General features: G+C 38.8%; 1 protein-coding gene across 9 annotated transcripts in view; it reads right to left on the minus strand.

Moving 5' to 3' along the window:
• CREBBP (CREB binding protein) overlaps positions 1-26323 on the minus strand; it is a 95421-nt gene that overhangs the window by 19758 nt on the left and 49340 nt on the right. For 5 of the 9 annotated variants that reach the window (XM_061473392.1, XM_061473387.1, XM_061473385.1 and 2 more), the window contains 14 exons: positions 21485-21727; positions 20805-20904; positions 20251-20397; positions 19666-19783; positions 16773-16965; positions 16584-16637; positions 15260-15384; positions 14478-14666; positions 12583-13002; positions 11766-11945; positions 11350-11536; positions 6263-6381; positions 5889-6128; positions 5311-5399 (listed from right to left, as the gene is read on the minus strand). In XM_061473392.1, coding sequence (XP_061329376.1) covers positions 5311-5399; positions 5889-6128; positions 6263-6381; positions 11350-11536; positions 11766-11945; positions 12583-13002; positions 14478-14666; positions 15260-15384; positions 16584-16637; positions 16773-16965; positions 19666-19783; positions 20251-20397; positions 20805-20904; positions 21485-21727 — 2404 coding nt within the window. The remainder of the gene's footprint in view (positions 1-5310; positions 5400-5888; positions 6129-6262; positions 6382-11349; positions 11537-11765; positions 11946-12582; positions 13003-14477; positions 14667-15259; positions 15385-16583; positions 16638-16772; positions 16966-19665; positions 19784-20250; positions 20398-20804; positions 20905-21484; positions 21728-26323) is intronic. The other 4 variants (XM_061473390.1, XM_061473386.1, XM_061473389.1 and 1 more) reach the window with 3 other exon arrangements.

The following is a 26323-nucleotide window of genomic DNA, read 5'->3' on the forward strand; positions in this document are numbered from 1 at the left end:
GCACGGAGCCACCAACCAGAGCAGGGCAGATCACCACGACGAAAGGGGGGGCGTTGTTGGTTGATTGATGGGTCAGTGTGGACAATGAGAAGGAACAGAGGGAAGGGGAGGGCAGGATTAGAGAACAGGGGAGGGAACAAACAGCACAGACGTAAGAGGTAAGACGCAAACACCAAGACAACACAGAGCAGAAAGCCAAGGCAAAGCACAGATTAGCATTCGGTCTCATTTTAGACATCACTAACAAGTCGTCAGGTGTCAGATTCAAAATTTGGGGAGGATTAATAAAGTAGCTACCAAGTGCTACATTTGTATAGACTTCAAATTTAAGAATTTGGATTTGATTTGCATTACTTAGGGAAAAATGCTCTTTGATTCCAGGCTTGCGACTGATCAAATTTCCTTTGGGTAAAAACACAGCCTGTCCGAAAGCTTTAAGACCACATTTGTTAAAGATTTAAGTGATTAGAAAATATGCTGAAAGCATTTACTGTCAGTAAAAAATATAAAAGCAGAAAAAAGTCTATAAAAATATTAAAAAGTTATTTGACTATAAGATTAAATGTGACCAATTGCTCAGCTAATATTCTTTAATATAAATGAAACCAAATCCATACTCTAGACAAACATTTAACAGAAATGCAACTGTGGGTCAGAGTTTCCAGCCATTTATCTATATAGGTATAATGTATGTATATATGTGAACAACATTAAATATTGTACATACATACATTTATCAGGGTACATTAAAGATGTGGAATTAAGTTTTACAAATTGAATGAGGCTAGGTACAATTTTTGGTCACCAGACCAAGAGCCAATCCAAGTTATACTCAGCAAAACCAATGCTGCAGTTTAACAAACCAAACTGAGTAAACTGGAATACAACTCTATGAAAATACAATCTGCATTTGAAAAAAAGAAATAAAATCAAAGTTACATGGATTTTGGTGGGGGTTTTGGGTGTGTTTGTTTCAGATGAACTGGAACCAAAGTTGTCAGGGTCATTAAAAATAAAACAAAGGAGGCCAAACGTTTGGAAAGGATATGAATTCACACATGAACAAAGGTAACAAAGAGAGGCCAGAGCTGTAAAATGCAGGAAGGCCACAAAGGATCGCCAAAATAAAAGCTTTATGGAGGATCAAGAGAGAGAGTATAAGCAGCAATGGCAGCACAGTAAAACGCAGTTTTAGTACTCAAACACTAGAACTGTAAGAATGGTAAGTTTAAAAAGCATCAAACGAGACTCAATGTCACAATGAACCAACAACTGAGGGGATGGAGATTAATAAAAAAGGCGGCTTGCCCCTTCAAACACATACTCATACAGTTAAACTACTGGAATCCAGGTGACAGAACTCCAAGGCTGTGCTTTTCTGGAGGCACAGAAGCCATTTACAGGCACTTATTGAGATGTATGGAACTGCCTCCTGGGACATACACATCACCACTACGTGTTTCTAAACCCAAGCGGAAGCAGGTTCTCCAGCAGCACCCGATGCACTAGGGAAAGACGCTCTGCAGAGCAATGTGTCCTTCCCAGGCTGGAGCCAGGTCTGTGTTACCACAGCATAATTTACAAGAGCCTGAAAACTTCTGCAAACTGCCAGCTGGCTCAGGCTCAAAGAGCTACTCTGCTAGCCAAGAAGCACTTAAATGCAGCAGCACACTGAACGCTCCCTCTACTGTGGGACTGCTACAAAGAGGAAAAAAAGGTGTATTTTATTCTAGTTAATACAGCCCATACTGACATATCCATGTAGGCATCTTACCAGAAGGGCAGCTGCAACTTTGATAGCAAACAACTGAGCTAAAATGCCCTGCTTCCTGCCCAGAGGGCTGCTTGCCAGCCTTCCACAAGTTAAATTGCAAGTGACTTTTGGGTCAGCTTGACCATCACCCTCCCAGTTAAAACCAAGCGTTTTGGAGCTGATAGTGCAATAGAACAATACAAGGAGAAAAATAAAGAATTCCAATAATTTGTAATGATAAATGTATCATGGTTGTTACAAACCAATATTACAAGATAATTTCAGGACTGGATATTGACACTGCAGGTCTCATTTACACTAACTTCACTCACTTTGTACACCTAAACGGATACAGTATTGTTTGATAATTAAAAAAACCCACCCCAAACTCTAAACATTACAAGTTCAGTGTGTAAAAGAATATAAAATTCTATGTCCTTTACTTTCTATAATATGTCTCTTTAGATTTTTCTTCCATTAAAAAATGTATTATTTTCCTTACTAACAGGTTGTTCCTTTTAAGAGTCAGATTGGGAAGGACTGAAACACAGAAGGACCCTCCCAAACACCAGAAAAATCCATGGTAAAGGCTCCTGTTAACTAATACTTTCCTACATTTAAACAATCCCAGAAAAGGTTAATTCTAATCCATTTTCAGAATAATTTATGGGCTTTCAAAGCACTCATGAAACTGAGCAATGAGGGTTGCCTTCAATACTGGATTTAAGTTACACTGAAGAACTCCAACTAGCTTCACCAGCACAGGTATTTTTGCCCTCTGTTCATGCTGCAGCAAGCTCAGTCTTGCAGAGATGAGGGCTTCGGTTTCACAGTGTGTTAAGCACGTGCTCCAGATCCAGAGGGTATCACAGGATTCTAGACCCTGCAGAACCAAAGCCTTAGCACTAGCAAGAATCAAGCCTTAATGCATGATATTAAAATGAGGAAATAAAAATTGAAATACAGTGAAAATGAGTCACCTAAAGATCATGAACATTTGTCCATAAAATAACCAAGGTGAAACAATAGCTGTAACTTATTATGAATATGGACTCTCAGAAATGGAGGCTTGCTTGTAAATCACTGACTTTTGCATGTCACTAGAAATACTGAGCAAACCCCAAAGCATACAGTATTCTAGTTATAAGTGTCACAGAAAATCCAAAGAATGTACTTACTGCAACACATCAAAAACAATAAACTTTTCAAATGCAGACTGTTCAGATGACTCATTCCCATTTATCAAAGAGTAACAGTATGGTTCCATACCAAAGGCCAGAAAATGCTCAATCTCTGCATTAACAGGTGAATTTCCAGATGTAATTAAGTGCATTCAATGGAAATTCTAAATTAGTAATTGGATGTTAGTACTGATATGGAAAACCAATTAGTGTTCTCAATTGGATATTCACATATGAAGTATATTTTCTGACCACTTAACCTAAACGTCTACTTTACTATGGAAGCCCAACAGTTCTGTAGAAAAAAATTAACTTTTAATTACTGAACTGTAGTGCCAGAGATCATTTATTCTGTGGTGCCTACTAGTTGTAATTTAGGTATGTGATACACTGAACTTGAATAACACCCCATTTTGTCTGTTCTGCAAATGGAAAAAGTCAAACACATTTGATCAGTTAAAGATCTGTTGGAACAACAGAATGTGTTTTTCACTAATGTGCTACTTGGTTATGAAAAAACTAAGATTTGAAGATCACTATCACAGGAAACAGTTACTTTGTTTTAGAGCAATACATCTGATCAGTAAGGGCTTTCTATGATCTGACAGTCCAAATTCACACTTAAAAATATGGTGATTGAGCTTTAGAAATATTTTCTCAAAAAAACCAACCCAAAAACCCCATTTATCACTCAATTTAGTTGGCCTGAAAGAAAAAACCTCCTACCACCCCAAGCCAAACCCACCCCAAATCCCCAAACTCAACCCTTCCTCACAACATCTGGATCAACAGAAACCTACACCTATTTCTGTTCTGCTACTGGCCTACTGACACTTAAGGCTAATCACCTCCTTTTTATTACTACCCTTTTAGACTAAACTCAATGTAAATGGGCTATCACAGTTATAACAGGTAGGAAACTGAAATACTGCATTGCTGATTCCAGAGTAGCACACTGCCCCATCAAGCCTGTACTTGCTAGCAATCAACACTGCCTTCCACTCAGTAATCCATATGATTAAACACTGACTTAAACAGGAAAAATATAACAGAAAAAAAATTAAAAATGACTCCTTCAATTATTCATGAAGCTGCTTTTCAAATACAGCACTACCTGGATGCATAACATGGAAAGTATTTGAAATTCTACCACTTAAAAGCTGGTATTTAAGGGTTATTTTTCCCCCACTTCCAGTATTGAGCATTATCTCTTTAAATGCATTCTAATTGCTTTATTTCTGCCCAGACTATTTTCAGAGTTCACAGTGGCTGTAGAAAACCTTTTATGAGACCTCACAAATTTACATTCCTCCATGTCAGCAGCATCTGCCTCACAAAGGCCACCTAAAACCCAGCAAACAATTGAAGACGACATGTCTTCATCTCCCACACTGTGCTGCTTCAGCTAGGTTGTACACAACAGTCTTGCACTATCTTACAGCATGTTTGGTGATGTAGGGATTGCCCTTAGAGAGAATAAATGCAAGCACTGACTGTCCAAATCAATTCTCTAACTTCAGTCAGACAACAGCCTGCTGTGCACTTTGAAGCTGGCAAAACTTACAGCCTGCCAAACCTATGGAAAGTAATTCATAACTTTGTTTTAAACAGGGAAAAGGAAGTTTGAGTGTCAGCCCATTTATGGTTTGCATTTGGGGAGGGGAAACGTTATCTAGGAAACCAAAACCAAAGCCAAGTTCTAAGTTTACTTTGTTATTACAGCACTGTTGATTTAAGCATTAAGTGGAAAATTAGTCTTATAATGTACAATTGTTTAATAATTGTACAAATACCAAATCCTAATACTAATTAAGAAATAAGAGACAATTGTTGTCACAGCTTCTCAGGAGTCTCTGGGTAGTTTTCAATGCTAACTTAAATAGAAATAAGTACTAACTAGCAATAGAGAATGTAAGTCTTGCAATCAATCACTATATCCCTTACTTTGCAAATTTTGACACTAATTCTGACAAGCACAAACCTGTGTACTTTTTTACATTTCTCCCAGAACAAGGTAACATGATTTCTCAGTGTCTTTGTGCAATTCTACCCTTTTTCCTTCAGCACCCTGCTACTCATTTTGTGGGAAACATGGACAAATTCATTTTCACTTACATGATGTTTGGTGCATCCTAAATAAAAGCAAGTACTTAGGAATAGTGAGTATCAAACTGTAGTACAGGAAACTAACAGGTCACTTGCAAAAGGACAGCATGCAAAGATATGCAAGTAACTTTTTCTTGACTGGGCTGACAAAGGAAAGAAAGTTAATAATCCTTCTCTTCTGTATGTGCAGAGAACTCAAAGGATCTCACTTCCTGAATAAGGGGGGGGGGGGGGGGGGGAGAGAAGGGAATAAAACCATCATGGACTTACCTATTCTGGTAACTGTAGTAGGCAGCATCACGAGGAATAGTACACAGCTGCTTGCCATAGCAGCACAACGTCTGTGGAGAAAACTCATACTGCAGAACAACAGTGAGAAAAGAAGCTTTAAAATGTAATCTTACGTTAATCAAGTATCTATTAGACAAACCTGATGCTTACAGACATCATAACATATTATGTTTATCAAGCTCTTTCAAACTATTGCAAATGCATTAGCACAGCTTTCTTAATTACAGTTAATAACTATGTAAGCTAAAGAACTAACCCTCTAACCACCTACTTCATCGCAAAAGACATGGGAAACAAGCAAAGCATTTAATGTCACCAATGACCAAAAAAGGTGTTCTCCAAGGGAGAAAATTACAACAATAATAATAGAATAGCAGCAAGAAGGATGCTGTCTACCTTCTTTAGTTTTTAGCATGTTAATAATAAAGCCAAACTTCTAGCAAGCCTTTCATTCACTGCTTCAATTTTTTTTAAAAGAGTCTACAAAGCTCATGCTTTATCTGATTAATCAAGCCAAGTTCTTTGGAAGGATACAAGTCAATCCACGAAATACATACCTTGCGCCCACAACAGTAGCCAAGTGATTGCATAACAGGATCAATTTCTTGTTCAAACACCTCCGCAAGTTTAGTGCAAAACTTATAGACCCTGGAAGTCTTGCGATTGTAGAGCCAGGCATTGTTAAACATCAGCCAAACATCGTCCACATACTGCCAGGGTTCTTGGTACTGCCCAGTATCCAATTTACGTTTAATGGTTGAAAGATCCATAGGATTCTTCACAATGTCGAAGTAGTCCTTCAAACACACACAAACCCCCTTATTTTTAAGATGTCAACTGTTCACAATATGTTGAACAGAAAAGACAAAACATTTATATGAGCAAAGACAAAACACACAAACATTTTACGGGTTTTTTAATGCCAACTCACCGGAATCCCTAAAAGCTGGGGATCCACAGGCTGTCGAAAAGGTAGAGACTCTGGATCCTGCCGGTACAAAGCTTCGAGGGTAGGCATGAGAGCCTGACGCAGCTCCTCAGGTTTGAAAACTGTTAAGGAAAGTCAGAAAGGTTAGAAAATTTCCTTCTGTGTTTCTTAACCTCTTGACTCCACTAAAAAAGAAAAAAAAAAAAGAAGAACTATGTTAGCATAAAAATCTTTAAAGGGGTTTCCTAATCTACATAGCTGATTAGAGGTAAAACTTACAATCAAGAGGCTACTGAACAGCTTTTGTTTACTCAAATCACGGTAGGTGACATTCCCAGAATAAGTAGGCAGGAACAACTGTAGTTGATAATGATATATATTCTAACACATAAAAAGTAGTTATCCAGAACCAAATTAATTCAATTGCTTTAATGTGGATGAACCTTAGCTCTTCAGAGAGGAGACAAAGCATATTTTCCTCCCCCTCTTTTCTAACCTTGTTTGCTATTTCCAAGGCATGACACTTCTTGCAGAACACCACAGTGGACAAGGCTGAAGAACCAACTCTACAGAGAGTAACCAGATGTCTTGATAGTTGGCATAGGAATTTCCTGGCCACAGTATACAAAGGTTCCTGAACTGATGCACTGTTAATTGATTTTTAAAGTGTTAATACTTTCAGATTTATATGCATCATTACAACCACTTGGCAACAGTGGCATGGCAACAGCCACGTTTCTTTCAATAGTTGATGACAAGGACAAGAAAGGCAACGCATTTTCTGAAAAATAATGATAACTTGGAGAGCTCTTTGAACATCTCAGCGGTGTAATTACATTTATTTCCTTAGGAACAGAGTCTTTAAATAGGAAAGAATGCCTATTATTGAGAATAAAAAAAAAAACAACAAACAAATAAGGGAAGCAAGATGGCATCTAATATTTACCTACCTGGCTGAAATAAGAACGATACCAGGAAAAGGGTGCAATTAAGAGTTCTGTTGAAAGCACTTAAATCAACAGGGCTACAGTGACCCCTTCGAAGCTGATCATAGCTTCTGTCACTCAACTGCTATTTTGGCAAGATATAAACTGCTTTTTGTGACTTCTGGTTAAAAATCTATGATTTTAGAAAAAGTTCTTTTTTTTTTTCCCCCTCCTTTTTCATTTGGGAGGTATTTCTGAGAGAAGTCTTTTCATGTCAGCCGCACTCACCGAAATCACACACAAAATAAAGCAAGACAAGAAATTAAGTTGACACTACTCAGAAGATGTTTTGAAGTGTTACGTTCTCAATTTTTATAGCCATTTGTAAATGCTGCAGTTCTTGGAAACTGTTAGGATGGAAACTGTATGACCATTTGACTGCACTGCCTCGAGAGAGAGGAAAGATTGCTTCTCATATACACAACAGGCAAGATACCACCCAAATTACAGCAAAAGACTAAGCAAGCTGCCAGAAGGGCTTCTGCAAGGGCCTGCCTTACAATTGTATCAAGACCTTATGCTGCTACTACTGAACTCAAACTTGGCAGATTAAAAATGAGATGAGCCAACAACAACAATGAATGCAACCTGATGATCATTTCAGCTGTTGCCACAATCTCAGCCCCCATAAAATGGCCATTCTTTTCCAGATTGATCAATACCATGTATGCTGGCACCTTTCTAGGAAGGGAACCTTATCATATACTCTCAAAGTTTTATAAACAACTACTAAGTCGTATTATGGAATTCTTGAGAACAGAAGGAAATACTAAATTCTATTAATGAGAATTATTATTCTCTATTGCTTTTGGAAGCATCTTGTTCTAGCTCAAGCAGTTCATAATCTGATAATCTGAATTATTTTATTTAATAAAATTTAAAGGTCAAAAAGCACCTTTTAATAATCTATTCTGGCCAACTGCTTGACATTTAAGAATTTTCCCTGTACCGACCCCTGTAACAGCATATTACTAAGCTAGAGTATCTTTCAAATAAATCCAATCTTAATTTAAATCCAGACTACAGAGACTCAGCACAACTTCTGCCAAGTTCCTTAAAGCCCAATTATCTTTGATGATAAAGCTTACAAGCCACTTTCATTCTGGAAGTTTGAAAAAATAGAAATAAAAATCCAGTTATTATTTCAATTTACGACTTGACCTAAAAATGTGAAGAAAAGTTGTCTTTGTCTTTAGCAGCAAAAAAGCTGCTCTGCTTTTAAGAATACGACTAGTAACAGAACATTTCATCATAGGATCTCCTTCTACACAGATTTTACAAGAAAGTTTCTGTTTTCCCCTCTATCCTTTTCCAAACTTAAATGCTCTTGGTCCTCCGCTGGTAGCTGGATGATCTTTGTAAGGAGCTGGCATTCAGTTACTCATTTTTGTCTTGGATGTGTGGGTGGAAAAAAGAAAATGGGATCTTTGCCTGAATCATGATAACGTATTATCTGCCAGAGAAGAGCTTAATGCTACCTTTTTAGATCTGTGTTTCTTTCAGAGGAAATCCTGCTTGTAATTACCAAGGAGAAAATTTGTAAAGGAAGATGAAAGCATTTTCAAAACAGTAAGGACATTACACCTGAATACCCCTCCCAAACCAATCCCTCGCAGGTTTTGTATTATTAAGTCTTATAAAGAAGGGAAGAAACCAGTAAAACTAATCTTGGGAGGTCAAACTAAGGCAGACACCTATGACAAGGAGACAGAAGCTACTCGGATGAATATCATCCTGTTTCTTTTGCGAGGGAATAGGCAAGAAGCCAAATCCATTCCTTTCTTGCTCACATTAGATACACAGGGGAAAAAAAGCAAAACCAAGCCAATCCCTGAATTCACAAGGGTCTGGTTGCCTGCATTTATGAAGGCAAATCCTTGATGAGGAAGAGAAGTTTGCTGAAGGGATGTCTGCAATTCCCAAAAAATCTCAACTACAAAAGTTCAGCTGTAAGTGAACTGAGCAGACCAGTATCCCAGCAGTATTATCTTGGTCTGTTTTCTAGCTCATACAGTATTCCCCATCACTTCAGTCAGGTTACAAAACTAGTTGTATTAAGTGAACACAGTCAAGCCAATGGAGTTCAGTACACCAGGATGGTTGGTATAAACAGATGAGATTCCACTTCCACAGCTAAAGCCTCCTGTACCCAGAAAAACAACCCAATGAGGTCCAGGTGAACCCTTTCAAACATTAACATATCAGGCTATAAACTTGTTAAGCTATGTTAGAGCATGCACTCTGACATCTCCAGCCGTGAGCCTTCCCCTTCATAGCTGCAGCATGTACCTGCTACATCCCAGGTTACTGTGGGGTGAGCCCCATGAATCTGGCTTCAGGGGAATGAAGAAGAGTTTCCAGCATTTCTGTAACCCATGCAAAACTGCATGAGTCTCATAAGCAGTTTTAAAGTATCATGTAACCTTTAAGCGTGCTTCACAGTATTTACCCTCAAATAACTCTTATTTAGCATTTTAATACAAATGCTCTATTGAAGTTGGACAAACTAGTTGGTGAGAAAATGTCACCATTTAAAGTTGCATATATGGCTGTACCTGCCCACACTGCACATGTATTATACTACATGGCTACTTAGTGACACTATTTCCAAGATAAAACTGCATTATTAAATGAGGTATTGGAAATATGTAGTAACCCAGACCGAATCAGCAGAAGGACACAGCACAACTTCTATGGACTAATTCTGCAAGGACTTTCCTCTTTCCACCTCTTGCCTCAATTTGCTTGCAAGTGCACTCCTTCTAACAAGCAGCAGTGATTCTTTCCACTGGGAATATAACTGCTTTATAAATGCTAATAAGCTTTCCACTCCCTATGTTACATTTTGTGTGAAACAGGCTCTGCCAGTTAGTTCTGCAGCATACTCTCATTTGGCCGGCACACTGTGCTACAAACTGAAAACACCATCTACAGAAAAATGTGTTTTATAGCATTATGTCATAAAAGTATTATGCTTAGTAATTAAATGCAACTTAAAGCATATACAGGAGATCAAGATTCAAGCTGCATAAACTTTCAAACCTCATGATTACTTGATCACATTCTGGAAAGCTTGCACATGTAATGTTCTTGTAATATACTTATATGCAGCTTCCTTTTCAAATAAAGGAGGGAAAAAATAAAGGTAATTAAATGGATCACCACTCTCTTTTTTGACATTCGCAGCATGTTGGAAGCTTACCTTTGGTCAAAAACTAAAAACCACCCACAGAAAACATCATCTCAAAAAAGTGGATGCCAAGACAGAGAGGTCTCTAAACAGCTACGGTTTCTGAATCCAAAAAACTTATCTTGCAGGCTCCCACAAAGCCTGCATGACAAGTAATTTATTTCTGCCTGTTTTAACAGTCTTATTCATTTATTTCTTATTAACCCAGGGCATGCAATCATTTACATAAGTCCATTCAAAATCTGTAATGCCACCAAGTTTCCTTTTGGAAAAATACATAATACAGACACCAACACATAGACTTATGCTGACACGGTAGATTAACTGAGGAGACTACTGACCTAACCACTTCTGAGAAGAAAGCTTTCAAATGAAAGCTACACTGAAAATGACACAGGACCTTAAGAAAAGTTTCAGTCTATTGCAGCAGTCAAGCCTTGCAGGAATATAGATTGAGGAGTGGAGTTTAAACACCAGATTCCAGAGAAGTGAATGCTGAAACTCAGGGGGCAGTGTGTGCATCCTCTAATGGAAAAGCAGAGCAACAGGTATTCTTGGTTACTGAGAGCACCTTTATCCATGCTGAGCTCCCCTGAAAGACACTGGCCAAGATGTACAGGGAGAGATTTATATACATAGTTCTCCAGTAATCACTGTCCTGGTCCTTCTGAGCAGAAGCTGGAGTCTGTGAGAAGACTGCTGTGATCAAGACCACAACGACATGCTTTTAAGCCCATGATTCACATAACATTAAAGGAATCCTACTTTCAAAACCAAGCTAGAGTACTGATCTAGAGTTCCACATGTTGGAACATGTGCAAAATCGACATCCCAGCAGCAGCTGAGACCATGGATAACAAATGCTAGTAAAACCTAAGTACGCAAGAAAAAACCCACAGTTTTCATGCACATACTTTTCTTGCGGGGCTGAGATGGCGATGTGGATTGTGAAGTGGTTCCATTACTGCCGCTCTCCTCTTCCTCTTTAACATCTACTTTTATTTCAGGCTTCTTCTCTTCTATTTCCATTGGCTCCTGTTTCAGTTCTGTTCCATCCGTTTCTTCTTTTGTTTGTGAAGGTCCTTGTAAATCCTCCTCCACCTTAAGAAAGGATGCAACAAGATGTACTATTAAATCTATAACCCAAACTTCAGACATCAAAATATTAGTCTGAGATTGTTGAAGCACTCTCCATCCATGGCTTTCCTCAGGACAGTTACTTTCCAGTAACTACCCTTCTCTCACCCCTTAGCTCACCAATTCAGACACATTATTAAGTGCTTTTATATCTATCACTGCTTTCAGTTAAGCTGTATAGAATCTCATTTACCTCAGTCTTAGCTTCCACTTGTGTCTCACTAGTCTCTGGCTCAGTTTCTTCAGTTTTAACTTCTGATTTGCTTTCTAGCATTGGTGCATCTGGTCCTAGTTGCTGGGAATTCGTATCAGCACTAGCAACTGAGGCAGGGGTGGGGACCCTGTTATCAATACTAGCTGCTGCCTGGGATAGCTGTTGTAAAAACAGTACAAAAGAAAGACACTGCATATATAGAAATATTTTCCTTTACTAAAAATGAACAGCACAAAAGAGACATGAGATGATATTCTAAAACAGTGCAGAACATGGATACAGGAGCTTACTGTAGCCAAGTTTCGATATCCCACATTTAATAACTCTGCTTTACGGAGGAGAAGCCAAGGAAGAATTCTGCCCCAAAAGTGGCTTCTTTTACAGAGAAAACACCTGCCCAGTAAAACACTGTACATCCCTTGAAACGTGCATTCGTCCTGACTGATTCTTAGAAGAAAAAAAACCCAAACCTATGCAAATCTCATGATCAGACAAGATCAATTCTGATTAAGGCCAAATATAACATCAGGTCTGTTATACCTCATCTTTCTGCACACTGCTGCAATTTTTATTTTGAGCAGTTCAAAGTCATTCAAGGCACCCCCCTCCTTCAAACAATACTGAGAACATCTGAACACACACGTTTTTACACATCTCTATAATGAACCCTTTGGTCTAACAGAGAAGCTACTACTGACAACTACAGGCTCTACACATTCACAACATGGTGGTATACATAGGGTGGACTTTTGTGGAATGTCACTAGACAAGAAAAATGCAACTAGCTGGTACTTACTGGAGTGCCAGGTGGCTGTGCCTGCACAGATGTTGGCTGTTGCTGAGATGGCTGTGGGGTTGGCACAGACTGGGGTTGAACTGGGGTCTGAGGTTGCGGTGTGACTTGAACCTGTGCAGCAGTCTGCCCTGTAGGTGTGCTTTGTGTCTGTGTCGCGTTTGGAACAGAACCCGGGGTTGGTGTTGGTGTTTGTCCTGAGGATGAGACCGGTGTCGATGGCTGAGTGGGTGCTGCTGGCTGAGGAGGAGTCATTCCTGTTGATGTTTGGTGCTGGATAGGTGGCATCCCAGCAGCAGTGGACACAGGAGGTGTAGTCTGATGTAGAGGTGGCTGGGTCACTGGTGGACACGGTAACTGCCCACTCTGCGGTCCTAGCATGTTCATGGAGTTTGGAAGAGCAGCACTGGGAACCTGCCCCTGCTAGAAAGAGAGACTGTGTTGCAGACATGTGACTCCAAAAACTCTGAGAAAGCACTGAAGCCTTCTTTAACATAATCCCTAAATATAAATGTGAGACCAGCTATATGCAAATGCTACTATTGCAAATGACTATGCTCTGATTTCTCTAATCATTTTCATTAGCTCTTAGTCAAAGATGCTGCTCCTAGACCTAGATGTGCCATGCACACCTTTTCAGGTTAATTCTACTGGCACTGAGAGGGAATCCTCACCATCTCTGAGTAACAAAGAAACCCACATGCAGAAAATCTCTAAATCATGTCATTAGCTGGGCAAAGGTCAGGTTTTGCATGCAAATGGTTTCCAGCAAATACACATTTTAGGCCAGGTCTCTAGAGCAGCCTTGATTTAGGACAGTTCAACTTATTTAATGCCTGCCTTGTGCGCAGTGCAACACTTAAAAGGTGGTGTGTGTTGGTTTTCTTCTTGTTTTCTTTTAATTTCTAATTAGACTACTCCAGATGCTTAAGAAAACCTTGAATTTGTTTTTCAGAACAGCTATGATAAAGTATTCTGGATGTGCACAGACTTTTAAACTACATTTACTATATTACATTTAGTACATTTTACTAAAGGTTGCATCAGATAACCAGCAATAAAAAAAGAATATTCTTATCTCTAGATGTACGTCTTACTTGAATTCAAATCAATTGATGTTCCTACAGATGAGTTTTCAAATTTAAAACACAGTTCTGTATGTATAGAGACAGTTTTATTGAACTAAGTGCATCAGGAAAAAAACATTCACCTCAAAAGTGGTCAAAAAAGTGAGCCATGGCCCAAGAAACTGTAGATGCTGCATCCTGCACATATTCCATACTTGACTCGACAGAGACCTCTGTAATCTCAGTTCTCTCTCATTTGAGGATGGGACTGACCAGAGAACTCTGGAGGTCCGAACTAACCTAAATTACTAGAACTCCCAAGTTAAAAGACAAGCCTCTCCTGTGGAAAAGCATATACTTCAGCATCATAAGCACAGCTGCTACTTCACTGACCACTGCTGTTAACAGAAAAATGTCACATAAACCCCTCAATTTTCTCTTCAGAAGTAGGAAGGTTAAAGCAAACTTTGAAAGATCTTCAATAACCACTTAGTTGCAATTCCTGATTTAGAGTCTAGCTACTCAGGTCCACACAAAGATAAAAGCATATGCTCACAGATGTCCCATGACCTAACTTTTCCCCCTGAAAATCTCATCAGCATGCATTTTTTTAGAATTTAAATGGGAAATTACAGGACATTGCCCCCCAGTTAGCATACGTAAATAAGTAATACAAGAGCTTATGAAGAAGGCAAGTGTAACCCAGTATCCCCCAAAGTCAGGGATGACTACAACAAATAGTGGATATATAAATATAAATAAACAGACATAAATTAAACAAATTAGAACAAAGTAATTAGAGTAACTCAAGCAATAGAAAACATATCTCACCTGTGCCACCCCAGCCTGGGCTGTTGATTGACCCATGCCCACACTGTTCACATTCATAGCCCCAGTGGATGCTGGAAACTGATTCTGAGGCAGGAATTGGTTCTGGGTAGGAGCCTGACCCATCATATTGTTGGAATGAGCTCCCATCATGTTCTGTGGCTGAGGCATTCGGGAAGGAGACATTGCCATCTAAAAAGTAACACCCAAATTAAGGATATTGCCATTTAGTATTGTGTAGGAAGACAAAAGAAAATATCCTCAATGTAATTAACCAAAAGACAGGGCAAAAAAATAAAAGGAAAACTGATTTCAGCAAACCAAGTGGAAATGGGCGTATGCATGTAACTAGCATTTGTTCCACAGTATTCATGATGAAGTTCTTTTCAAAGAAGTAATATCCAAAACTATACTAAGAGTGCTAACTCTGCTTTGTTCTCTGAGCTAAGGAAGACAATCCAGAATAAAAAGAATAAAACCATGTTTTAATAGAGGAATAAAGAACATATATAAAATGCAAAGAGTTTCTGAAAGAACTATCCTCTTGCACAAACTGATAGAGATTATTTCATCTCTGGTATATACCTCTCTAAAGTTGTTTTGGTTTGGTTGTTCTGTTTTGTAGTTTTGCCCCAATAAAGGCCTGACAGACTCTGTCCATTTCCATGAAATTACCCTACAATTTACAGTACCATTCTATGACATGACCTTTTCAGAACAGCATTAACACTGCTAAAATGTAATCAAACAGTTTTGAGAAGAACTTAGCAATAAGAAGTACGAACCGCAGGAACGGCGCCCATGTTGTTCATTTGTACGGGATGGTTCATTGGAGAAGCTGCACGGGGTCCCATGGGTGCTTGTGGCATCTGTACATTCCCTATGGACATGGGGTTAAACTGATTCATTCCTGCAAATGCATCCCCAAAACAACTCATTAGGAACAAGTCATCAGAATTTACGTGTGTATACTCAATTATAAAGTTAACATTTATTATAACTGAAGTTTGACTGCCCTACACTTTCCTTTTTAATTTTGTTCAAATTACTTGGCTTAAGAGACAAATCAGGATGTAAGAGGTATTTAGAGGAATACCAGTTAAGGTGAAATATAATTTTTGGTTAAAAATTAAAATGCAGAAGATGAAGAGTGGGGGTGATGTGCAAAGACAGGATGCTATGTGTAAATGATACCCTGGGATGATTTCTCAAAATCAGGCATTTGCTCTGAAACAGCAATATCTTAGTGAGGGCTCACTGAAATGGTTGAAGTAAATATAATGAAACCACATATTGTATATATGAAGGCAACTCAGGACAGAAGCTTGTAATAGGCTTAATGGGTGTTGGGCTTATTATACAAAACATTTAACCCCTCCAAAAAAAAAAACCCAAACTCGTCTATTAGTAATAAATGTGTAAATAAATAATTGAGCTATACATGCCATCAACTTTTTCTCCTACTGAAATGCATTTTAAAAGGATGTTAACGTCAAGGACATTTCAACACAAGTTTCAACTTACACTAATTCTGATTCAAAAATAAAGTAACTGGAAGAAACTGAAGCACCTGAAGTCACAGGGTTTTATTTTTCAGAGAAAAAAACCTGCCCAGAGGAGGCTAAATGAGCAATGGCAAGCCATGAGAGCTACAAATAAGCTACAAGGCTCTTTTAGACCCACTTTGCATCAGAAACCAACAAAGGACATTATTAATTGTACATACTCTAGGATTAAAGTGCTAAGTTTCCAGCTACAGGTGTATTTTTGGCTACTTAACTGAAGAAAACATGCCAACATCTCTCTCCCCCCGCCCCTTTACAGTGTTTTAAGTGAGATTATCCACAGTATTCGTGCTTGTGCTCTCCTCTTTCTGAAATTACTTCGCAATTGCTAGTAAAGTTTTGGGTACATATTGCCAGTTCTTAAGACAAGACAGCACCAAGACAGCTCCTACCACAGAACAATAATAAAGAATGATGCCGAAATAAGAAGGGAGAGCGAGTAGCTATCCCCACCCCAACTGCATAAGAAAAATAGAAACCAGCTTTTCCCCCTAACAATTATTTTGAACACATAAATTGTATATAGAGAGGAAAACATAGATACCTTGAGAAACCTGCATTCGACTTATAGGCACGGTTGGCATGGACATAGGCCCATCTGCAACACAACAGAAGAATGGTCAGAAAAAACCCAACTTAAACTATGAACTCAGGATTAGCATGAGAGCCCAAGTACACAAACTCTGCAGAGCTACAGGTGAGGTGCACAAGTACATCCTGGAAAAGTACTTACTGGGCGGCCGCACAGGCTGTGCCTGGCCCATGGCAGCAGCCACCTGTGGGATGCCAGGGGGCTGAGGGCCTGGGCTCTGTAAGGCTGGCTGATTCCCCAACATCCCTTGTTTGTGAAGACGAGACCTCCGTTTCTCTTCTAGTTCCTTCTGGATCTTATAGATTTTCTCTGCTAATAAATGATAGTATTCATCCTACAAGAGAGAAAAAAAAAAAAAAAAATAGTACTCCGTGTCAAGTATGATTGGAACTAGATGATCTTAAGGTCCTTTCCAACCCTAATTATTCTATGATTCTATTCTATGATTCTATAAGAAAGTAGCAGCAGAACTCATGTAGTCTACCAGAATAACATCACCTGGTTTAGGTTTTGTAATGTCTACACCTGCCTATTTGAAAAATAAATATTTCTTTTTAGAATTCCGTTAAATTGAAACAGTCTCATCACTGCTTTACTGCAGCAAAGGAAGAAAAAAAAAACCAACCCTTCTATATATAAGACTTGGCTTTATGGCTATCCTTCAGACCTACTCTGAGTAGATTAGTAAACAAAGGAGAAGACTGTAGAATCTCTGTTGCTTGGATGAGAAACCTGAAGCTGTGATTTAGGTTCCAAGTGTTAAATTATTTTTAAATGTTATATTCACAATAAATACTTCCACAGACAGAAGAAAAATACATTTCCAGCAACACAGACTAATTACACTTCAGGAGACAGGTGTTAAGGACAGACCAATTTTTATACATAGAAAGGAACCACTCTTTTACTAAGGAGTCTGACTACTGAAAGTCATTGCAGGGAATAAACAAAATCAGACAAAACCCCAGAGGAATGGAGAAAATCAGTGAAAAATAGTCCACATGCACAGACAACTAAACACAACACCAGTATGAGATGAAAAATCCATTTTACTCAATCCACACTGACAACAGATCAAATAACACAGTCACAGCGCACAGCAAAACAGACAGTTTTCCTTGTTTGCAGATGCGCGTCCAGCAATTAAGTGCATGAGATTATATACCTGTTAAAGACATAAAACCCCCTCAAACCCTCAAGACTATGTCTCTTTTGTGGGATCACCTATACTCTTAAACTCCAGGGTTACATGGAGCAAAGGCTGAGTGATGCCTGTCCCGCAATCCTTTCGTCTTCATCCAATTTTCCTCAAAACTAGATTTTGTTATTACACTAGGACTGAGTTCATTTCAGAAAACTTAACAGGAGATAGGGATTTCTCATCAACCTTGTTAAAGAAGTCCAGAATGGCAATATAAAGCTTTGGGTTTAGGTAATTTCCCTCCTCCAAGTGTCTCAAAAATCCATCAGTGCAGACACTGTTGGCTGTCCAATTTAAAAGCACTACAGTCCCTTCCCCCCTACAGCTGCCTACTTGTAAATGTAATGTTGTGCTATCTCCACACCGCAAAGATTCCTGAAAAAAGGATGTGCTCACAAGGAGCACATCATACTAAAACCATGCAGTATGTAGTAAAACAATTGCTTACATTCATGCCTCATACTAATATATTTTTCAATGTCAAAGTGGAATGCATGCTCCTGTAAGAGAAAGATGCAATTCCATGTGGCCTTGTTATTACATTCTTCCAAGTTTGCTGCTTGGAGCCAAACACATTAGATGCATTCCCATAAAAGAGACTTCTGGCAATTAAACTCTCACAGCTGTTTTAACAGGTAAAGAGAAGATACATCTGCGTGTTTCTCTAGCACCCTAGGTCAGAAGATATTTATGAATAGAAGTCTACTATGCTCATCCTTATTGAGAACGTATTTAGATGCATATGTACGTCTATGAAATCCTTGTTCTCTCTGAATTAGTTTCCTAAAGCTGCCAGAGAGATCTTCCTTGCTAAACAACCTCTTGGTAGCCACAAGGAGAAGATGATATTGTCACTGACCAATACTGACACAACAGCAGCATTACATCTATGGCCACAGCCTATCTACCTCTAGGAAATAAAACTTCAATTCCACCTTCAGCTCTTTTGGAAGATGATCTGAGGGGGGCCAACTAAGTGCTACTGTCTTACTGGATGATTATCACTTGAAATGACACTAACTACTCTCTTTGGATGCTCTTACCTTACTTAAGAAAGGACTTCAAGATTCTGATCAGGTAAAATCTCACCAGCTATGATGACTGGCACTACTAACATTGTCTCTACCAGATGAAAACTTTCAGAAAGTGGTTCCTTTATGGCAGAATTAGCACAGTATCATAATGAATTAGCATCCTTCGCATGTCAAACAGGGTTTGCTCCTTCTGAGTAATATAGATTTGAACTGGCACCCCCTTGGTGACAGAGCAAAAATCATGAACAAGAACAGGAATTGTGTCTTGTTTCCTATACACAAGGACAAACACAGGCAAAGTGACTCATTATGTTGAGACATGAAATAGCTATGTATCCTAACCAAACCACTCTCAATGCTGCTGAGTAGGGGAGAAATCACTCCAACAGTACAGGTAAAGGTAAGCAGTACAATAGGACTGAGTCCTAGAGAAAAACTGCAGTTTCAAAGAGTCATTAAGTTCCAAAACTACTATTCACACAGACTTCCAGAAAGGAGGAAGTCAGTAAGGGAAACATCAAGAACAGCAAGCTGTGCTCCAGTCTTCGTGCACATCAATCACACTTCCAGGAGGAATGCAAACAGGGCTGGGATGATGTTGTCTAGCTCTCATGGAGCCGAGGGAAGTGAATTAACTTGGAGTGACATTAATCAGATGGCTTCGGACTACACAAACACTGTCACAGAAAGAAAACATGACTTCTCTCATCAAGAGAACAGTGGAATGATTGTGCTTTTCATTATACTTATGAGATTTGTGGTGCTCCTGGTTTTTAACATATATCAAACAGCAACATACCCTACTATTAGCAGATTCATACATATCTCCCTCCACCTTCCTGGCATAAGCCACTAAGTTCTCCATGCGGCGATCCTTCAGTGCTGCCGGATCAGGAGTGGGGAAGATGGCTTGGACACTAAGAAAAAGAAAAAAAAAATAAAAGAAAAATTCTTCAGAGAAAAAAAAACCTCAATCCAGCTTTATGATATCATCCCAGACATTCCCTTATACACCAGATATGTAAAATCATAGCAAAATAGTTTGGTTAAAATAAAAAAAAAAAATCAGTATTGTATTATTTCCCACAAGACTAAAGCAAATTCAATGATGAAAAAGATGTGAGATTTAACAGTCTAGAGTTTAAATACTTGTTTACTACAGCAGTACAAATTTACTAGCAGCGTGAACTGGTTTCATGCCCATTCCTTAATGGGCTGAATGAGCTGAAAAGGACGGTTAAAGGTAACAGCTCATCCTCAGTGGCCTGCTGTCAGACAACCACCACTGATAACTTTCTCAACAACCTTTCAACTTAATGGTGGAACTACTGTATTGAAATTCTTCAAAACATTCAGGAAAAAGACAGTCTTGCTGAATACTTACAGTTTATGCACTAAATGATTGCGCAGGTCCTGAGTGACATGTTCATGCCATGCTTTCCTTACCCCCGTACTAGAAGGAGGTGCAGCCGTTGGCATTGAGCTGAGATTTCCAACATTGCCAGAATTTGTGCCATCATTCATTAGTGGGCTAATATAAAAAGACAAGCGACTGTTACAGTACAAGAATGCAGGGTTTTGTTGCATGTTTGATGCCTGAAGTAACTTCTGAGTCACTGCTTCCATCACTTCTAGCTACTGCATCAAACATTCTCTAATTCTGGTATCAACAAACTGCAACACCTAAAGCAGCAAAGCTCAGGAATTTACAAGACATGGTATGAATTATAAAGAATCACAACTGTTAAGGTATTTGTACATTTTCTAGGGGGACAAAGTGGTAGATACAGAATTGAAATAGGAAAGAATAGCATAGATATATATGTGACTGATCATTTCCATGCCAATACAGTTACTTTTTAAAGCATGCTCTTTATTTACATTCATAATTGTGTAAATAAATGTTTAACTGAACAAGAATAAAGATGTGTGCATTACTTATTTGTCCCAAGGGATGTTGGAAGAGCAGTTTCAGAAATTAGACTAGCTTGCTGGTCTGTTGTTATTCCTCCTGTGGGAAGGTTCATCTGGTTGGCTCCTTTGGAACAAAATTAAACATCATTGGTACCTAGTTAACAATTTGTGACAATAACACAGCAAAACAACACTTTATTGACACAACTGTTTAATGAAAGAAACAGTATATCAGGTAAGTACTTTATGATAGTATCTCCTGTGGTACATACAAGGAGCTACTTATGCAACCAAGTTACTTTCAGTCTGAACATTTTTGTTCCCTCAAAAACTAGTCTAGTAACATTTAAAATTCATAAACTCTTCAGATTAGTTCAGTAATATAAAAAAAGATAATACTATCAATTAAGCTCCCGAAAGAAATTAGCTTCTGAGACAGAACTGTCTACTAAATAGGCGAAATACTTGCTAAACCAGAGTCCTTCTGCAATTCAGCCTTAACACCTCAGACACCACCACACTAAGGATCGTATTTTAAAAGAAACTAAAACTACTCCTATTTGGCAGAAGCTTTCTAAAATTCAAATGTAAATGAATGGTAGTGCTTATAAATAGTACAGTAATCAAGTGAAACAGACTACATTAAAAACTGAACAGTCCTGTTTATTTTAACACCTTAGTTTCCTGTTATTTTTTCCACCTACCCAATGCATTAATGGTCCTCATTTGCTGGTGAGCCTGAGGCTGTGCCGGCTGTTGGCCTTGTACCTGGGGCTGCAACTGTGTTTGAGGCTGGTTGCCATATGGCAGTCCAAGAGCAGCATAGGCTCGTTGCATGGAGCTGGGGTCAATTGGATTAGGATTACTTAGCGATGGAGTATTCTGCTGTCCTGTGCCAACAGAGCCAATGGAATTTTGGATTCCACCAGCTGGAGACCCTAAAAGGGCTATTAAAAAAAAAAAAAAAAAAAAAGAAATAAGAGAAAATGGAAATCAATGAGGACAAACAATTTAACAAACCATGCCAAGAATCAACAGGACATGCATATAGTTATATCATATGCATTTTCTGACAAAGGACAGAATAACACCAGAGATGCCAAGTGGGAAAACTCAGCCGTTGATTCTACAGGACAGAAACCACCCTAGCAATTAATACATGCAGTCTAAAGAGAAGTGCTGTAAATTTTGGTCAGACAGGCCCATAACTAACATAATATACATAAAGTATAGGCTCCAATATAAGGCTAAATAGAATATCATGCTTGGGACAGTAGATTAAGGGGGGTGGGGGTGTTTAAAAAAAAAAAAATTAATTTCTCTACTTCCCTCTTTCCCATCAATCCCATTTTAGGTCAAAATATTTGGCTCCAGAACAGAGATCCTGAGTTCATCAGAAATACTGTGTCCTTGGACACAAAGGTAATACTGAAGATCTGTTGGTAGAAATTTTCATTCCGAGCAGTCACTAGATGAAAACTCTGAAGGCCAAATTATCCTAAAACCCAAGTTATTCAGAGATATGAAAAGCCCAGATGGATTTCAGATTGTACTGACCGTATCTAAAATAATTTGAAGAGTCAGAAAGAGGATGAACCTGCTACTGATTTTGCTAAACAATTTAGATAATATTTAGGTACTCATAAACCTATATGATCACCACAACCAACCAACCTCTCTCACCGCACAGACATACGGAAAAGTCATTTCCATTGTAGACAGGAAATGTAAACAACAGGGAAAAAGTAGTTTTTACTAAACCCAGAAGTAAATGAAAATCTGCTTTCTGGTCCTCATTTTAACTGCCATTCTAAGTAATAACACGTTCCACTGTGAATGACATATGAAGCATATCCTTCATTACAGAGACACCACATTTTGATAACTGAGACTCTGATGGAAGTAATATGTACTTCATATTTTTCTCCTCTAGTAATTAAATATGAAACGTGCATTACAAATTTGTGAGCGAAACACAGCAACAATAATTGCTTTTTATATAGACAACAATAACTTTTATTGAAATATTAGGAGAGGCACATGTTTAGAAAAAAAATAAAATCAGGAAAACAAGCCTTCTAAGATATTAACAGCATTATCTAAGCTTTCTTAAATCCTTACCCACTAGGGAGGCAGGGAGAATCACTGAAAAAGAAACACATGCTTTCAGCTTCCATCCAAGAGAAAACACACACATTACAGAGTCCAGACTTTTCCCTCTCCAGATGAGAATTCAATTTGATCTTATTTGCCAAAGAACTACAAATAAACACAGTCAGAGATCCCTCTCTCCAGAATAGGCAGCTACACAGAAAACATCCTTCATTTCCCCAAGAACAATCCATGGAATTTTCAACACTGGGTTTACCATGGAAATTAGGCTTACATATGCTTACATTTTATGGACACATTCATACTAACTTCTGAACTCACTGATCATTTCCAAGCAAGTTTAAAAACAAAGAAGCTGACTGAAATCCTGTCAGGTTTCATTAAAACAAACACACGCATACCAAAACCAACATATTAAAGATCTACAGTATGAATTTCTTGTTGGACTTGCACATAGCACTCCGGAATCTCTATGAGAAAGATGTCTTTACACCACCAGAAGCCAAGAAATAGGAAGTATCTAGGATGGTTAAATAGCAAAGAACTTGTGGCACTCTGGAATTCAAAAGGCTTCAAAAGCTGTTGTGACAGCAAAGGATCGATTCAGGAGCTAATAAAAATTCCAGCTTGTTAGAAGATGACATTTCTCCAGAAAAGTTACAATACAACACCCCCAAATGCTCTCAGCACTGTCTGTAAATCAGGACATCTCTGGAGGTGGCAGAATGACCACAGGTGTTGCCAAAGGCTGGAAACACGAAAAAGGCTTCCAGCCATCCCACTGAGAACAGCCAAGAATTCACCATTCCTCATGCTCCTCTAGGGAAAAAAGCAGACATTGATCTCCAGAAGACTGCAAGCTTGGCTTGAACATCACCGCGAAGCTCAGGAGTACCCTGGAGAAGTCAACCACCTCTTGCCTGCAGCTTTGGGCTGAGCTTTGGCAGTGGTATCCATGACTATGAAGCAGAAGTTCAGCCCCTGTGTTAAGAGCAGCTTTAGGAACCACCATCCAGCCAACTCTAGAGAAGTTCACTTAAGCAAGGTCAGTCTGCCCCAGCCAAAAAAGACAACTAAACTCAGTTTGGGTAGTCGGAAGAGTTGACAATTACTCAATGATACTTTAAAAGTGACAGTGTTACCCTAAGGGGACACGCTATGAAGAGCACTATTTTAACTTGCAGTTTAAAAACGCAAATGATCTCCAAGAAGTTCCACATGTGCGCATGTATCTATTCAAGCAGACAAAACTCACTAAAGCTGAAAAACAGCAAAATGTTGCTTCAACACTTCCAACTGTAGTATTATTATTGGGGACAGACTACATTCCCACAGCCAGTACTACACTTACAATGTGGAATTAAGTGCTCCTGACTATTTGGTCTCAGCTTTTCTATACTTCGTAATTCACTTAATAGTACACTGTATTGGGTATTTTCGTAACATCAGGGATCTGATTCTGAAGGTGGTTTCTTTTATCTGCTTGTTCACTGGTTTTATATGAATGCATGACATTACCCCAACCTGCCAAAAAAAGAAGATGGAGGAAGAGAGTATTATATTTCTATACTGAACAGATCAAGTGCAAATGCAGTCCTTTCTGTGGCAGATATACCATGGGAAGTCAAGTCAATTAAAATAAACAGAGCTGAAACAAACAGAAGTTATCACATTAGGGCACCACTACATGAAGCAAAGTCTACAGTGATTTTTATTAACTGATGTTTCAAACATTGATAAACTTGTGACAGAAGCCAAAAGTGCAAAGACAGCTTTGTACAGGACTACTCACATTCTAATTGCCTTAAAGACAACCAAGCTGCATATGTCCCCACCTTACAAAGTCACATGGGTTTATGTATCTTATGAGTGACAGTTCAAACAAGCAGAGAAGTTAAGCACTCCCAGAACTTCCTGAACAGCCCTGATTTAGATTAGGCCCTCTCAGGCACATGCATTAGGATGTAACCTAAATGATCAAAATCTCATCTACAGGATTACTGTTTCAGTGTACAAAGTAGATAATGCTGCCTCAATGAAACTCCATGTTTTCTAGAGGGGAACCCCTTCACCCGATTAGAATTTATTTTAAACACAGATTCCTACTGCTATTTTAAGTAGGTATGCCCAGCACTTCCCTAACCTGACCACCCCAGTGAAAGCAACAAGTTAATCCATTTTTGAGAAGTCTGATTTACATTTTTCATTTTACTTTCCAATTCTGTAATTGAGACTTGTCCAGCAGGGTTCAAATGCTCTGTCCTGCAGGTCGTCGCTCTGCTCATTATACCCCTTCTAGCTGAGTGGCTGGAGCAAAAAATCTGCTGGTGACCTTGACTCACCTCAGCATAAGCCTATCCTGCACCCTGAATTACGGAGGTGTACAGAAGGTTAAGTGTACACCATCATCTAATTAAAGGCTGGATCATGAATCAAATCATGGGGTAACTAAAAATTTTATGAGCAGCTTAAAGGTAGGAAGTGTTGGTATTAAGCTTCACCCCCAATGCCATTTTAATTTTTATTTATATTAAGCATTAAATTAAAAGCCTTCACAGTATAGCATCGTATTAGTCAATGAATGGAACTTCTTAATCTGTGGGCTAACCATGTGGCGCAGTGGAGTTAACTGATAGCTGGCAGGTCACCATTATGTATGATTTACAGCACTTGAAAAAACAAGAGATATTTTGTTTGTAGATTTTACAGTCACTGACAGTAAGACTTGAACAAACTGGATTTCATTTCCAGTTTTTGCAGGAAACAGGCTCTAGTGAAGAAGTAGCTGTCTATCTTTCTGAACACATCTCTCCATGCACCAATACACTCTTTTCTTCCCTACAAAGGGTTAGTTTCCAAATGCTCTATATCCAAGTCTTCATTCATTTTCTGCTCATACTCAACCTACTCCCTCAGCCAGCTAGCTCCCAGTCCTTACTTCCATTTCCTTCTTCAGAATCCCACCCTCCGTCCCCAAATCCACATGCTCCAGAATTTCTGGCCCCATCTTTAAAATCTAATTTTTAGATTAAGGTTAGTCATCTAGAATTTACTCTTTTTCAATCCAGCTTTTTCCTCACTGTATCTTATTTAAAATTTACCTACAAGGTAAAATACAGGGAAGACTAACTGCTAACTCCATGTTCAAGATTTCACCTTCTAGTCTCACTCAACCGAGCAGGGGTCCCGAGGATATTTTAGTGTCCCCTGACCCTGGAACGAAGCACATGCATGAGAATAGGCCAGGTCCTAACAAACGGTGAGCACAACACACCCATCACCACCAGTAGGGCTGCAAGGGGGAAGCACATTCAGTAGCTGTCTGGTGGCACAATATATACCTGCTGAAGTCAGGAAGAATTAAGAAGCTCAAGCATGTGCAAGACAAGATGAATCTTCAGAAAAATAACTGTCACAATAGAGCCATAAAA

Source organism: Pezoporus flaviventris, unplaced genomic scaffold (genome assembly GCF_033815535.1).
Source record: "Pezoporus flaviventris isolate CSIRO_AGI_PZ_B2104156 unplaced genomic scaffold, CSIRO_AGI_Pfla_v1 ptg000078l, whole genome shotgun sequence".
NCBI lineage: Eukaryota > Metazoa > Chordata > Aves > Psittaciformes > Psittacidae > Pezoporus > Pezoporus flaviventris.